Source organism: Tachyglossus aculeatus, chromosome 20 (assembly GCF_015852505.1).
Source record: "Tachyglossus aculeatus isolate mTacAcu1 chromosome 20, mTacAcu1.pri, whole genome shotgun sequence".
Taxonomy (NCBI): Eukaryota; Metazoa; Chordata; class Mammalia; order Monotremata; family Tachyglossidae; genus Tachyglossus; species Tachyglossus aculeatus.
Genome location: NC_052085.1, coordinates 23,501,479 through 23,515,891, shown reverse-complemented (window position 1 = coordinate 23,515,891; position 14,413 = coordinate 23,501,479). Strand labels below are relative to the sequence as shown.

Genomic DNA, 14,413 nt, shown 5'->3' with positions numbered 1-14,413 from the left:
TTTCCTCATCTGCAAAATGGATGTTTAAATACCTATTCTCCCTCCCTTTTAAAAGCAGTGCAGCTTAGTTGATGTAGCATGGACCTGGGAGACAGAAGGACCAGGGTTCTAATCCTGGCTCCAACAAATTTCTGCTGTGTGACCTTGGACAAGTCACTTAATTTCTCTGTGCCTCAGTTACCTCATCTGTAAAATGGAGATAAGAATGTGGGACAGGGACAGTCCCCAACCAGATTAAATTGTATCTACCCCAGAGCTTAGAACAGGGCTTGCTACCTAGAACTTAACAAGTACCTTAATTATTGTTAATTATAATCCTAGACTGTGAACCCTATGTTGGAAAGGAACTGTGCCTGACCTGATAATCTTGTATCTACTCCAGTCTTTAAAACATAGTAAAAGCTTAGCAAATGTCACAACTATTATTATTGTTATTATTATTATTATAATTAGACACAGTTTTTCTTCCTTATCTTCTCTGCCTTCTGGAGATTAGAACTGGAGTGAGTGAGATGACACTTCCTTTCACTCAGATTTCTCATTTCTGGTTCCCAGATCTCCACAGTACAGTTGGATGACCAGACCAGGGACTAGAAAAAATGGTAATAGAAATCACATCTTACATTGATTTTTTAAAATCTGGGGTTCAATTCCCTTGGCTGTTTTCCTATTCATTGTAGATTTCCCTTGATATATTAGTGTGGGTTTTTAAATCAATCTGCCTAGTGAAATGTTTCAGATATAGATTAGATTTTAACATTGAAACAGTTGAGTGAGAAAAAGAACTAGAGTGTCACAGAATTGAGCAGAAGTGGGGTGGGGTGAAAAGATTGAAAGGTGTAATGAATGGTGTTAAAAAATAAGTTGTTTAATAGTAATGCCGGATTTCACTTTCTTCTAACTGCTGAGATAATTTGCCTTAAACAATAGGTATTGTTTTGAAGGCAATTCTACATTGTATCTACATCTTTGAATCAAATGTGATTTTGTAGAAAAAGTGTATTTCAGTTTCCTGGGCTCAATGTTCTTACGCTGTCAGAACAAGTACTACATGAAATTTTATTTCTTAAAATTAGGGGTTTAACTTTCATGTGGCTATCCATGGTAACAGCTTCAGCTGAAACGTTTGTTCAACAGACTTTTTCAGTTAGGCTGAAATAAAAAATTCTAGATTCATGACTACAATGTAACTGAAATGATTTTATCAGTATCTTTTATTCTTTAAAATAATTCAGATACTATTTAACATATTTTAAATCCAAATATTTTTTCTTTTCTAGACATTCCTATTGGACCAAATATGCAGTATTGAATTATAATAACAGCGTAAGCAAGCAGATGAAAGTTGTAAATGCATTTAGCAAAGTAGTAAGACTCCAGGCTGTATGGTCCTTGTGGGCAGGGAATGTGTCTACCAACTCTGTTATATTGTACTCTCCCAAGTGCTTAGTACATTGCTCTGCACAAAGTGCTCAATAATGTGACTAATTGATAACAAATGCTTTGACTACCATTAATATATTTCTGCCTTCAGAAAGATGTCATGTCTTCATGAGTACAGATAAATGAAGGATTGCATTTTGGGAAGACAGGGAGCTGTAATGAGTTTCACTGGTGAGTATGGTCACAACCAGGTGGTAAAAGGAGTCAAACCAAAAGTTCTCTATTCCAATCATGAATTGTGGTCTGCAAGTAGCAGCACAGTTCATTTAGCTGTGGTCATTAGTTACTAGCTCTGAGAACAAAAAAGAATTCTCTCTCTCTCAGTGGGACAGCTAACCGTAACAACCATGTTCACTTAGAAACTTGCAAAAATACCTCATCTAGTTATATAGTTATGGGAATCCTTACTGTAAAAGCCATTGGGTTACATGGGCTCTCTTCCCCCCTCCCCAACCCCTTACGTACCATTAGCTCGTACAAATATACAGTAATCTCACCTAAAGGAGCAATGTTATTATATGTTATTGAATTATACTACATTTCTCCATTTCTTGCAGAGATGCTGGAATGACAGCAAAACAATTTGGCCACAAATTTTTCTTTTAATCTTCAATCCAATTATAAAACTCTGTGACTGAACAAATGGGGAGCACTGCTTTTCTCTTAGTATTACTAATATTAAAATTCAAAGTACCTAAAATGGATTTTTCCAAATTTATGTACTGATATTTCTGGGATTTTTTAAAAAATTCTGGAAACACAACCCTTTCAAGATTAATAATTACGACAACACATTTACAGAAATGACCAAGTAAAAGAAATGTAAAATGATATTTTTTAGTTTAAATGTAAACATTTGTGTTGAGAAACATAAACTCTCCTATTGTCAATGCTCAACTGTATAACATTTAAGCAGTATAAAATCCCAAGCACTCCCTGTTTACAATATGAGTTACTATCACTATGAGAATCAACCACAATGTCCTCTTACACATTTTTTTAAATAGGCATAGAAAATTTTGGACCACAGTGTTGAAAATATCAAGTCTTCTAAGGCTATTAAAACTCTACCATGTCTTGCTTTGGGTTGAAAAGAATGTTTTTTTTACTGAACCAAGTCACATAAAACTGTCATAGGGAGCCACATGAGCTCTAATAAGGTCTAAATCTGATCTAGATCTGAGATCTTGCTTCCTATATCTTTCATGCTAAGAAATTCCTAGGCTCCAAAATATGGCTGTTTGTGAAAGTACAAATGGCCAGGAGAGGAAATGAAAGTTTCCTGTGGAAAATGTTATAATAAATTCATATTCTTGACCATAAAGTGGATCATAATCATAACTTATTTTTCTTTGCCATGAAGTACGTCAATTGCTTCAAAATGTGAATATTCAATCTTCCACATTTTACATCATCATGTGTAGTTAACACTCTCTTATACAGATGCAAATTTTTCCACCTGGGAATTATCCGTGACTGGTCTGACCCAATACAGTGCCAGGCACATAGTAAGTGCTTGGCAAATACTAAAGTTATTATAAGTCTCTTACATGTACTGTGCATTACTTTGGGGACCTCTCATCCCTCACTAGCTATCATTCCTCTCCATCTGAGGGTGAAAAGAGAAAAAGAAAGGATGACATTCAAATTATCAAATTACTATTTCTCAGCAGATCTGGAAATGTTTGGTGTACCTGCAAAAGATTTTTTTTTTAGTCCACACTCATTCTGTCATCTATTAAAAATGACTTAGAGATGGTAGAAGCAGATAGAGAACATGGAGAGAATTGCTGGGATTTGGAGAATAAAGACCACAACTCTGAGAATCACTTAAGATTCATTTTCATCTTTCTAACCTAACAATTACTCTACAAGAGTGCTGGTGATTAAAAACTGCACTTTTATCACTTGAAAAAGGGCGACTTCATTCTGTTGACCTTCCCACAATCAAGAGTAATAGACCAGTTAGGGGAATATACATTTTTCTTAATGAAGAAATGGTTTTGGAAATTAAAAAATAATTCAATTCTGTTACATTCCATTTAAAAATGAGAGGCTTATAAAATAGTAAACTTTTACTTCTGCCAGAATTAAAAATTCATTTTCTATCATCCCCAAGTTCCACCTCAAATATATATGTATACATATTAATCTCTGGGCCTAATTCAGAGAAACAGCAGTGAACAGAGGGATGTTATCTTGTGTGGACGGAGAACTGGGTCAGACTGCCTTATCTTGAATTTCCCCAGTTCTGAGCAGAGTACTTTGGCACAGAGTAAATCAATCCATCAATCAATTATATTTATTTAGTGGTTACTGTGTGCAGAGCACTGTATTAAGTGCTTAGAGATAGAAGGATGTGAAAAGAACAATAGAAACACTACTACACACTGTACTATTGTAATTGTTTTCTGAAAATTTTTGGAAAAGGTACTCAGGTTCTTAGGGAAAATAAATTTTTATCCACATTTTATACACAGAGTTTGTAACACCAAACAAAAACAAAAAGGTACAAATAGACTGCATATTTGGCCTAATAATAATTTATGGTATTTGCTATGCATTTACTATGCGTCTGGTACTGTTCTAAGTACTAAGTTTGTTACAAGTTAATCAGGTCCATTTAATCAGAATAATTTTGCAGAATAGGCTTTGTTTTACAGTTGTTTAGATTTTGTGAATGTATTCCTTGTCTTTGATTAGGAGGTGCATTTTGAATTTAAAATACAAGTCAAAGGGCTAATTAATAATATTCTGGAGACACAGTCATAGTCAGTTGATATTTCTTTTTGAAAATCTATCAGTTTTGGATACGGTACTAATTTCAATATGAGTAAGTACAAAAAAAAATCCATTGTAATACTGTACATACTGGGGAAAAATATTATTGACAAAGGACAGAATGTGTTTTTAAAACTGCCTGATACACATTTCTCTGAAAGAACATCGTCAGATAAAGCTTTCAATCCACTTAAAAGTAATGCTTTTCCCATTTCTCTCTGAGAGGGGAAAAAGCAAACAAACCTGTGTTTAACAGTAAGGTCAGCATGACACGAAGCAACAAGAGCTGGTAAATGTAAAATGAAGTTGACATGCTGGGCCTGATCCAGCAGTGTAGCAATGGGCTTCCAAACTGCACAGCTGCAAAGGCTGAGAACAAACCTAAACTCAGTTGCCAGACATTTTCCTAGTGCCTGATTTCCCAATCCCAAATAAAAGACCCAACCCTATCTTCCTGCCTGATCTGAAGAGGACAATGAAGAGATACAAAGGCCGTAGCATCGTTCCAACTCAGTTCTATTTAACCAATCTACCCAATCTTAAAGTAGCATCTCAGTGACTTCATATCCCCATGTTCCCTTAGTCCTCTGGTGGCTTGTGACTTCTGTCCCAGCTCTTGGAAGGTTGGGAATGGAGTTGGGGCTTCTCTCAGGGATACTGTAGCTTAGGGATCTCTGGATCATTCCCAGCCTGGAGGACCCCTGGGAGACTGAACAAGGGATGGTCCTGTATCACCCTTTGTCTCCCATACTGGCCCTAGTCTTCCTTGGGTGATCCACTCTGCATTAACTTAGAGCTAATCAGGCAGAAATAAACCATTAAAATAATTAATGAAGGATTTAGAAGGAAGGTGGAAAATATGAATCAATGAACCATATTTTTTGAGGATTTACCCTGTGCAGAGTACTAAGCACTTGGGAGAGTACAATAAAATAAGTAGACAAGGTCCCTGCCTTCAAGGACACTGCGATCTAGTGTGGGGGCAGACATTTAGATGAATTACAAGAAGGGAAAGCAATAAAGATATGTACATAAGGGGTTAGAGTGGGTAAGTGGGTAAGTACACAGGGGATGTGGTAGAGAAATGAGAGATTAGTCAGGGAAGACTTCCTGTAGGAGCTATGATTTTAGTAGGATTTAGAGGATGGGGAGAATGGATGTAAAAAAAAATGAAAGACTAAAAAAAGAAGACAAAAAACATCCACAAACCTGATTCTGGGGCCTTTCACGCAAGACAGCTCCTTGGTATCCATGCAGAGAGGGAGGGAAAAGAGGAAGAAAGGAGTTGCTTTACTGGTCCCTTCCACTCCCATGGTCTGAACCAAGGCTGCTTAGATTCCAATGTGCTGCCTGATTAGAGCAATTGTTTGGGACAGGAAACTCTCCAGGTTCAATTGGGATTTTCCAGGGAGTGCTCTGTGGCTAGACTGCTAGCTTGTTGTGGGCAGAGACCGTGTCTAAGAACTCTGTTATATCGTACTCTATCACGTACTCTGTACAGTGCTCTGTGCATAGTAAGCACTCGATAAATACCACTTGTTGAATGATTGGATTCCTGAATCCAAACCTGGAACTCTTCTTCAGGACACCGAGCTGATTCTCCTCATATGTCCAGGCATAAACCTAAGTGAAGAGGAAGATCTAGACAGGGGTAGGAGACACTTGTGTCTCCCTTCAGTTCATCATAATGAAGTGATAAATGAATTTAGAAAAATATATATTAAAAAGAGTAGTTATTGAAGTAGCCAGTGGAAATTTAAAATAAGGGCCTAACTCTTATTTGGATCTTCAGGGCTCTACTTTTAAATTTTAAGGCAAGAGGAGAATTTTAGCAATATAGGAATTCCCTGGGTTACTATACTGGTTCCATCAAAGCCAAAGATAAAATTGGTCTTTGACCTTAAACAGACCGGTTTTGGCCTGATATATATTTTCACCATTGATTATTGAAATTATATTGCACTCTCCCAAGTGCTTAGTACAGTGCTCAGCACCCAGGAACGTCTCAATAAACATGATTGATCGATTGATTGAAATCATTGAAAGAAATATAGGCTAGTGGTTGTGATCAACTGATCAGTTTTGGTGGGAGGGGACGTCCAAAACAGAGAAGAATAATCACTGCATTGTAAAGTTTTGAAATCTTTCCATTAGACCAAATATTTCACTCTGCCTGGTAAAAGGAGGATTGCCCTATTTAATTTTGATACTCTAAGTTGTATTTCTTTGAATCAAAATATTTGGGAAAAATAGAAAGGCAGCGTGGAGTAGTGGAAAGAGAAGGGGATGGGGAGTCAAGAGATTCCGGTTCTAGTCCCGGCTCCACCACTTGCCTGTTCAGTAATTAATATTAGACAAGTCACTTCACTTCTCGGTACCTATTTTCTCAACTAAAAATTGGGGATAGTGTACTTGTTTTTCCTCCTCCTCAAGTCTGTGAATCCCAGTGTGAAACAAGAATGTGTCCAATCTGATTACCATGTTCCTACACCAGTGCTTGGTACTTAGTAAGTACTTGAAAAATACCATTAGTATGTGTGTTTTTACTTTATTACACTTTAAAATTTTAGAAGAGTAGGATTATTCTCCTGGAGTTGATCATTTTATACTATTTCCCTTTTCTGCTAGACATCGCAAAAAGCTACCTGGAGTGTTGAAACAGACACTTGAAAAACAACAAAAGTAATGATATGACTGTTTATAATACATTTACATTTGTTATGATAGGTGATTATGCCTTTTCATGTTAGAAAAAAAGCAATTGAAAAGGTTTCATTAAAATAATGTATTGTTCAAGCTGAGGCTATTTAGAAATTACACATTGATTCCTTATTGCCATTTCAAGGATGTATTTTGTTAGTGGGGGGCAATGTAGTCATACACTTGCAAGAACATCTGTAGCAATTTATAACAGATGGATGAAAGAATTTAATCATGACATTAATTAAGACATATTCCACCAAAAATGAGTCATTGATCCCAATAGAGAAACACCCATAAAATGTTACCGTGTGTAAGGAATTAACTGGGAAGGAGACTATTACATTAGAATTGTAAAACTTTAACTCACAGAATAACAGGGCTGGAAAAGATCTTAAAGAGCTATCCAATTTCTATTACTCATTCTAGAAACAACAGCCTAGAAACCATTCCAGACAGTTGGGCCTCTCTTCTACCCTACTTCCCTTAATAACCCACCTGAAAGTCAAGAAGTTCTTTGAATTCCCAAAATGTGATCTTATTTTGCAACCACTTGAAAGGTGATACATCAGCCAAAAGGTGAAGATATAGAAAATTACTATAGCAGCTGCAAAGTTGGAGAAAGTTCACAGTACTTTAGTGAATCAGGATAGTAAAAAAAAAACACCAAAAAACAAAACAAAAACATTTTAAGCCTAGAATTGCCAGTTTCATTATTTCAGGTTTCTTACCCTCAAATCCACTCTCATCTACAGTTACTTACAACAAAGTTCAAAAGTAAAAGTTTTAAACTGAGGCTACAGTAGAAACTTTTCAGTACCACTTTCAAGTTTTGTAGATTTGGGTCCAGATCTTTTTGACTTTCTGGGTCAAGGAAATCAATATATTCTGAAATTATTCATATTGATATGAAATTATTTCTGGGACTACAAATGGCTTCAAAAATAATGACATCATTATTTATAGACCACACCCATTTACCAAATAAGCCATAGCACTCACACCCATTGGTGCCAACTTGAGGAAATTGTTTCCTGAAACCATGCAGTAAAATCTTGTTATATATATTTTTTTAAATGTTGGGATTTAACTTGAAGAGGTGATGATGGATTTGACAATGGAGGTTTCATTATAATTTTTGTACGCTATGAGATTTCCTTTGACTGAATTAATGTCTAAGGTAATTCACTGCCATTTCAAAGGAAGTATGACAGTTGCTTCAGTTTCCTAAACTGTACAATTTCTTTGCTCCAGTAAGGCTACTTAACCTAGTTTTATGGTCAGTTTTATTTCAGTTAAAATAGGTCTTTTAACGTTACTGTTATGTGGCAAAAAATGTAAGTGTTCTTCTATCAAAGGGAAATGCTATGAAAACAGAGTGCTTCTTGCTCTTGTACTATTTTCTTCATTGATTTTCACGTATCCTGTTACCATATTAGGATAGCACAAGTTTATAATCAATTGCAATTCTATCCTTTCACAAAAGAAAGGCTGATAGAAAGAGATCACCTTTAAGAAGTATGCCTACGTGGATTACCAAGTGTTTATAGGGCTAAAATTGGTTTGAATTCCTTAACCATGTTTTAAATCCATATAGACCTTATGGGAAATGAGTGCTACATATCTATGTTCCATGTCTTTAAAAGGAAGTCTGGTGACTTATTTTAGAAGTGTACATTATAGCTGTGATGTTAATAAGAGCACTGTCCAAGCCATGTGTGCGTTAGGCTAAAAAGACCAGTGTATAAGCAACACACTGTGCCACACTGTCGAGACTTCCTAGGAGAGGCCTTTGATGCATTAATGGATTTAACCTTTGCACTGATGTCTCTACTTTCAAGACTGTGTCTTGGTTTCTTGATCCTCTCTAAGACTTGACCAAATAGGATAAATCCCTTCCCCAACAGGAAGGGTTAGCTTCTCTGAAGGTTAAATTTGCATCTGACATAATAGCATGGTACAATTTCTGCTTCTGTTTGCTAAACCTATACATATAACAACAAACAGTTATAGAGAACTTGGTCCTGGTTAAAGACAACCCTTTTGCATGTGCTGTTTTAGTGAGATGGGTTTGATATGAGGAAGGGGGAGATGAAAAGAAGCAATACTGCAATGAACATTTAATTTCCTGTTCATTTCTCTTTACTTATTGTAAATTTATTTTTGTCCATTTGCTTAAGATAAAATGTTATAGCTAATTGCTCATATAAAAGATGAGTGAAATTGATTTAAATTCAATTTTTAGACTAGTACTCATACTGTGACTTCCTATGGATTTTATTTTTAGGGATTCATTGCAATTCTTATGAAAGATGGTAGTTAAACTTTTGAATTGGAATTTTCAGATCTGACCATGAACTTTACTCCACGTTACAGATATAAGGCATCGGGCAGAATATTTTAAAATCTGGAGACATCAAAATCGCCGGCCAAAGCAAAACTGGAAAACAATTTCACAGAATTTAATTTCTTAAAAGAAGAAAGAAAGAAATAGCATTCACTTTTTGTGAAAGAGAAGAGGCTTCACCATCCCTGCTAGAATCTTGGGTAATTGGGCAGCAATTACTTCTGTCATCATCTCTGGGAACTCAACGCAGAGGGCCCGGGATTGGATGAAGGTGTTTAGGCAGTACAGATGAAGTTGCTTCACGAGCTGTTTTATTTCACCAGATGAAAACAGAAAAGGAAGACAATATCATTTATCAAACATTGATTACAATTTACCACTCCTATGACATTGTAGTAGGGCACCAGATCATTTTTGGGTAGGCTGGACCTTAATTCCTTTGTGGTTCAGATGGGAAAATGCATCCTGGGAGTACACATGTATTTAAAATATAATATTTGAGAAATTGTTTAAAAATTAATGTTTCAAACTGCCAATCTGGAGTGAACTAAGTACCCATTCAACACATTTACAAGTAGAAAACTGAATATTTAAATAGTGAAATGCAAAGCGTGGCTTAGTGGAAAGAGCACGGGCTTGGGACTCAGAGGTCATGGATTCTAATCCCGGCTCCGCCGCTTGTCAGCTGTGTGATCTCGGGCCAGTCACTTAACTTCTCTGTGCCTCAGTTACCTCATCTGTAAAATGGGGATTAAGACTGTGAGACCCACATGGGACAACCTGATTACTTACCTTGTATCTCCCCCAGAGCTTAGAACAGTGCTTGGCACAGAGTAAGCGCTTAACAAATATCAACATTATGTATTTAGGAATATATTTAAAATATATAATAAACTTGCAGGAAAATTGTTGGTAATGTAAAAAAAAATACTCACATCATGCAAGGAGTCCAGAAGTTTTGTGAGCTGATAGAAACGCTGTGAGCTGGAGACAACTCCTTTTTGCCTCAAGCCAATTGACTTAACGAGTTCTCTAATATAGCTGGCTCTCATCTCTTCAAACTGGGCCTGACTTCTCAACCCTTCCAAAGGAACTAAAAAAATGACACATTATGCCTGTTGATATCATTTCCTTTAAAAGTCAGTCAGTCAATCCATCAGTTGTATTTATTGAGCTGTTACCGTGTGCAGAACACAGTACTGAGCATTTGGGAGAGACACATTCCATGCCCACAACGAGCTTACAATCTAAAAGAAAAACACTGTAAATTTTCCATGGCAGGGAAAGTTGATCCTGCCTTCTGAGCTATATAGTGATTATTGTTTCACTTTTAATGTTTAACTGTGGGCCCTTTCCAGTAAACAGTGAAGAGGAAATGGGTCACTTGATAGCATGAAGGCATTTTTTACTTTCCTTCAGTTCATTAGTAAAAGGAATATGGCTTGAAAACTAGGTGAGCTAAATGTGGGGGGAAATGTGGCTATAAATCTAGTAGCCTAACTCCAGAGATCTAATTTTAGTTCTTCACAGACTCCTTTTCAAACTCTACTGAGTGCCTGTGTTTACTCTGGTTTCACAATACAGGAACATGCAAATGCTATAACAAATTTACTTGTGTTTCCTGTTCACAAATGACCTTCTAAGCTTGGGTTTAAAGGGCTGGTTAATTAGGCTAACTAAACCTACCCTAGAAAAGGTATTACAGCTGAAGTCAGGATTCCCCATGAAGAATGTGTCCTTGCAAACTACATTCAATGACTGGGTAAAAAATGGACAGGACACTTTCCTGCCAGTATCTTCTCAAGTAAAAAAAGATATCCTCCTTCTTTTTAAGCCTATCAAGACCAATAACGGATAAAAAGATGAATTATTTTCTACTTCATAAAGTGCACTTAAAAACCCTAATAACAATGAGCCTGATATTACTGCAAATTTTTAAGAGATGCTTTGGTGGTGTCAAGGAGACGGAAGAGAGAATGTCTTACTGTGTGCAGAGCACTGTACTAAGTGCTTGGGAAGTACAAATAGGCAACATATAGAGATGGTCCCTACCCAACAACGGGCTCACAGTCTAGAAGGGGGAGACAGACTACAAAACAGAACAAGTAGACAGGTGTCAATACCATCAGAATAAATAGAATTATAGCTATCTGCACATCATTAATAAAATAGAGTAATAAATATGTACAAATATATACAAGTGCTGTGGGGGGGGGGGAGGGCAGAGGGAGGAGGCGATGGGGAGGGGAGGAGGAGGAGGAGAGGAAAAAGGAGGGGTCTCAGTCTGGGAATGCCTCCTGGAAGAGGTGAGGTCTCAGTAGGGCTTTGAAGGGAGGAAGAGAGCTAGTTTGGCGGATGTGTGGAGGGAGGTCATTCCAGGCCAGAGGTAGGACATGGGCCAGGGGTTGACAGCGGGACAGGTGAGAACAAGACACAGTGAGGAGGTTAGTGGTGGCAGAGGAGTGGAGAGTGTGGGCTGCGCTTTACAGTGAGAGAAGGGAGGTGAGGTAGGAGGGGGCGAGGTGATGGACAGTCTTGCAGCCAAGAGTGAGGAGTTTTTGCTTGATTCGAAGGTTGACAGGCAACCACTGGAGATTTTTGAGGAGGGGATTGACATGCCCAGAGCATTTCTGTAGAGATAATTCAGGCAGCAGGGTGAAGTATAGATTGAAGCGGGAAGAGACAGGAGGATGGGAGATCAGAGAGGTGGCTGATGCAGTAATCCAGTCGGGATAGGATGAGAGATTGAACCAGCAAGGTAGCAGTTTGGGTGGAGAGGAAAGGGTGGATCTTGGAGATGTTGCGGAAGTGAGACCAGCAGGTTTTGGTGATGGATTGGATGTGTGGGGTGAATGAGAGAGCGGTCGAGGGTGACACCAAGGTTTTGGGCTTGTGAGACGGGAAAGATGGTAGTGCCATCTACAGTGATGGGAAAGTCAGGTGGAGGACAGGGCTTGGACATGTTAAGTTTTAAATGGCGGGCAGACATCTAGATGGAAATATTCTGAAGGCAGGAGAAGATACAAGTCTGGAGGGAGGGAGAGAGAACGGGGGTGGAGATGTAGATTTGGGTGTCATCAGCATAGAGACGATAGTTGAAGCTGTGGGAGCGAATGAGGGCACCAAGGGAGTGAGTGTAGATCGAGAACAGAAGGGGACCAAGAACTGACCTTTGAGGAACCCCCACAGTAAGGGGATGGGAGGGGGAGGAGGAGGGGAAGAGGAGCATCCCTCCTCCACTCATAGATACATAACATAAGGATTTTATAAAACACTCTTGTTTTTTATTGAGCTTTTGAGGTTGCACTGCAATGCTTTCTGAGAGGCTTAGACAAAATTATCAGGCATATGGCAATTATTCTACATTACTCACCTGATATTTAGCTTAAAGAGAGAAGTAGTTTGGTCTAGTGGAAAAAGCATAGACCTAGGAGTCAGGAGACTGGGATTCTAATCTCAGCTCTGCCACTTCCCTGCCTGAGGAAACTCAGGCAAGTAACTTGCTTCAATTTCTTCATCAGTAAAAATGGAGATAAGATACCTGTTCTCCCCCCTCCCTTAGACTGTGAGAGTAATCATATTGGAACTACCCCATGCTTGCTACAGGGCTTGGCTAATAGTAAATATTTAATAAACATTAGAATTATTACTTAAGCAAGCTCTTTTCATCAATCTCTCTGAGGAAGTTAAATGGTTCAGGATTTTGTCAAAATATTTGGGATTGAATATTAATATTCTCAACAGTCCCCTCATGCTCTACAAGCTCCCTTCACACACTGCATTTTTAATAGATTTACATTTTGACAGGCCCATAGGCATTTTGAGAAGTAATTTATCATAGCATATGAGCATAAATCTTGAGCTCTTAACGTAACTGGTTCTGTTCTACAAAATGTTTGCTTTGAATGCATGTGTTCTATCATACTAGGGAGAGTTTTCCATTTGGAAACCTCATGTTTGGTGAGTAATGGAAAAACCTTTACAATCAATAGCATTTATCGAGCACTTACAGTGTTTAGAACATTGTACTAAGCAGCTGGGAGAGTATATAGAGTTGGTAGACATGGTTCCTGCCCTCAAGAAGCATATACTTAGTCTCTTAGCACCTCAAGAGCTTTGGATAGAAAAACAGTATGGAGGGAGAAGGAAAGTTGGGGGTCAAAACAATGTTTTTAAAGATTAATAGCATCTAAAGCAAATCTCCATTATGTTATGGAAACTGTTGCAGATAGATACTTTGGAATTTTTTTAATGTTTAAAATTCACATGATCCTGCTTTGAAAAGCAGGCTTCATCTATTAACCTAACGTTTAGAATATATTTTGAAACCACTGAATTAGCTGGATTTTAATTATCAGGATGCAGTGTGGACTAGTGGAAAGAGCACTGGCCTGAAAGTCACAAGACATGGGTTCTAATCCAGGCTCCACCACTGGCCTGCTGGGTGACCTTGGGCAAGTCATTTAACTTTTCTGGGCCTCTGTTTCCTCATCTATAAAACTGGGGATGACACATTTTCTCCCTCTCCCTTAGACTGTGAACCCTGGGTGGGACAAAGACTGCGTCTGACCTGATTATTTTGTATCAACCCCAGCATTTAGTATAGTGCTTGGCCCATATAAAGTGCTTAACAAACACTGTTATTATTGGAAGAGTATTATGTATTGAAAGGTAACTTTACTTACACAGTAATTTTAAAAATTGACTTTTTATAATAGTGGTTCCTGGTAGATGGAGGAATGGGGAAGTATGAAAAGGAAGAAAACAAGCAAATTCAACTAGTTAGGTGGATGTGGGTGATTCTTACTTGTATTAAGCAGTAGCAATGCCTTCATGCAGAGAAATTCTTCTTGGGTAACTTGAAGTTTGACAAACTCCTGTGGGATCTGCCACATGGTTAAGCATATTGAGTAGAACGACGATTCTTTCATTCGCTGTCTTCCATCACAAAAACACCCCCAAAAGACAGAAAAGAAATGACCCACAATGTTTTAGCCAATTCATTACTTGGAGAAAGACACTGCTAAAGTAATTGCCATTTTTTAAAATTGTGCTCTCCTTATTTCTTCCTGTGGCAGAATGTATTAAGTCGTGATGTTCCCATCAACTTCAGAGAGCTCTGACAGAAATTAAGAATGGGCA

General features: G+C 37.8%; 1 protein-coding gene across 1 annotated transcript in view; it reads right to left on the bottom strand.

The window, feature by feature from the left end:
- Nucleotides 1–6,990: 6,990 nt before the first annotated feature.
- The window catches only part of PGR (progesterone receptor), a 44,592-nt gene continuing 37,169 nt past the window's right edge, over nucleotides 6,991–14,413 (bottom strand). Inside the window, exons 7-9 of the mRNA XM_038761672.1 lie at nucleotides 14,079–14,209; nucleotides 10,207–10,364; nucleotides 6,991–9,577 (exon numbers count right to left, since the gene is read on the bottom strand). Coding sequence (XP_038617600.1) covers nucleotides 9,422–9,577; nucleotides 10,207–10,364; nucleotides 14,079–14,209 — 445 coding nt within the window. The 3' untranslated portion in view covers nucleotides 6,991–9,421. The remainder of the gene's footprint in view (nucleotides 9,578–10,206; nucleotides 10,365–14,078; nucleotides 14,210–14,413) is intronic.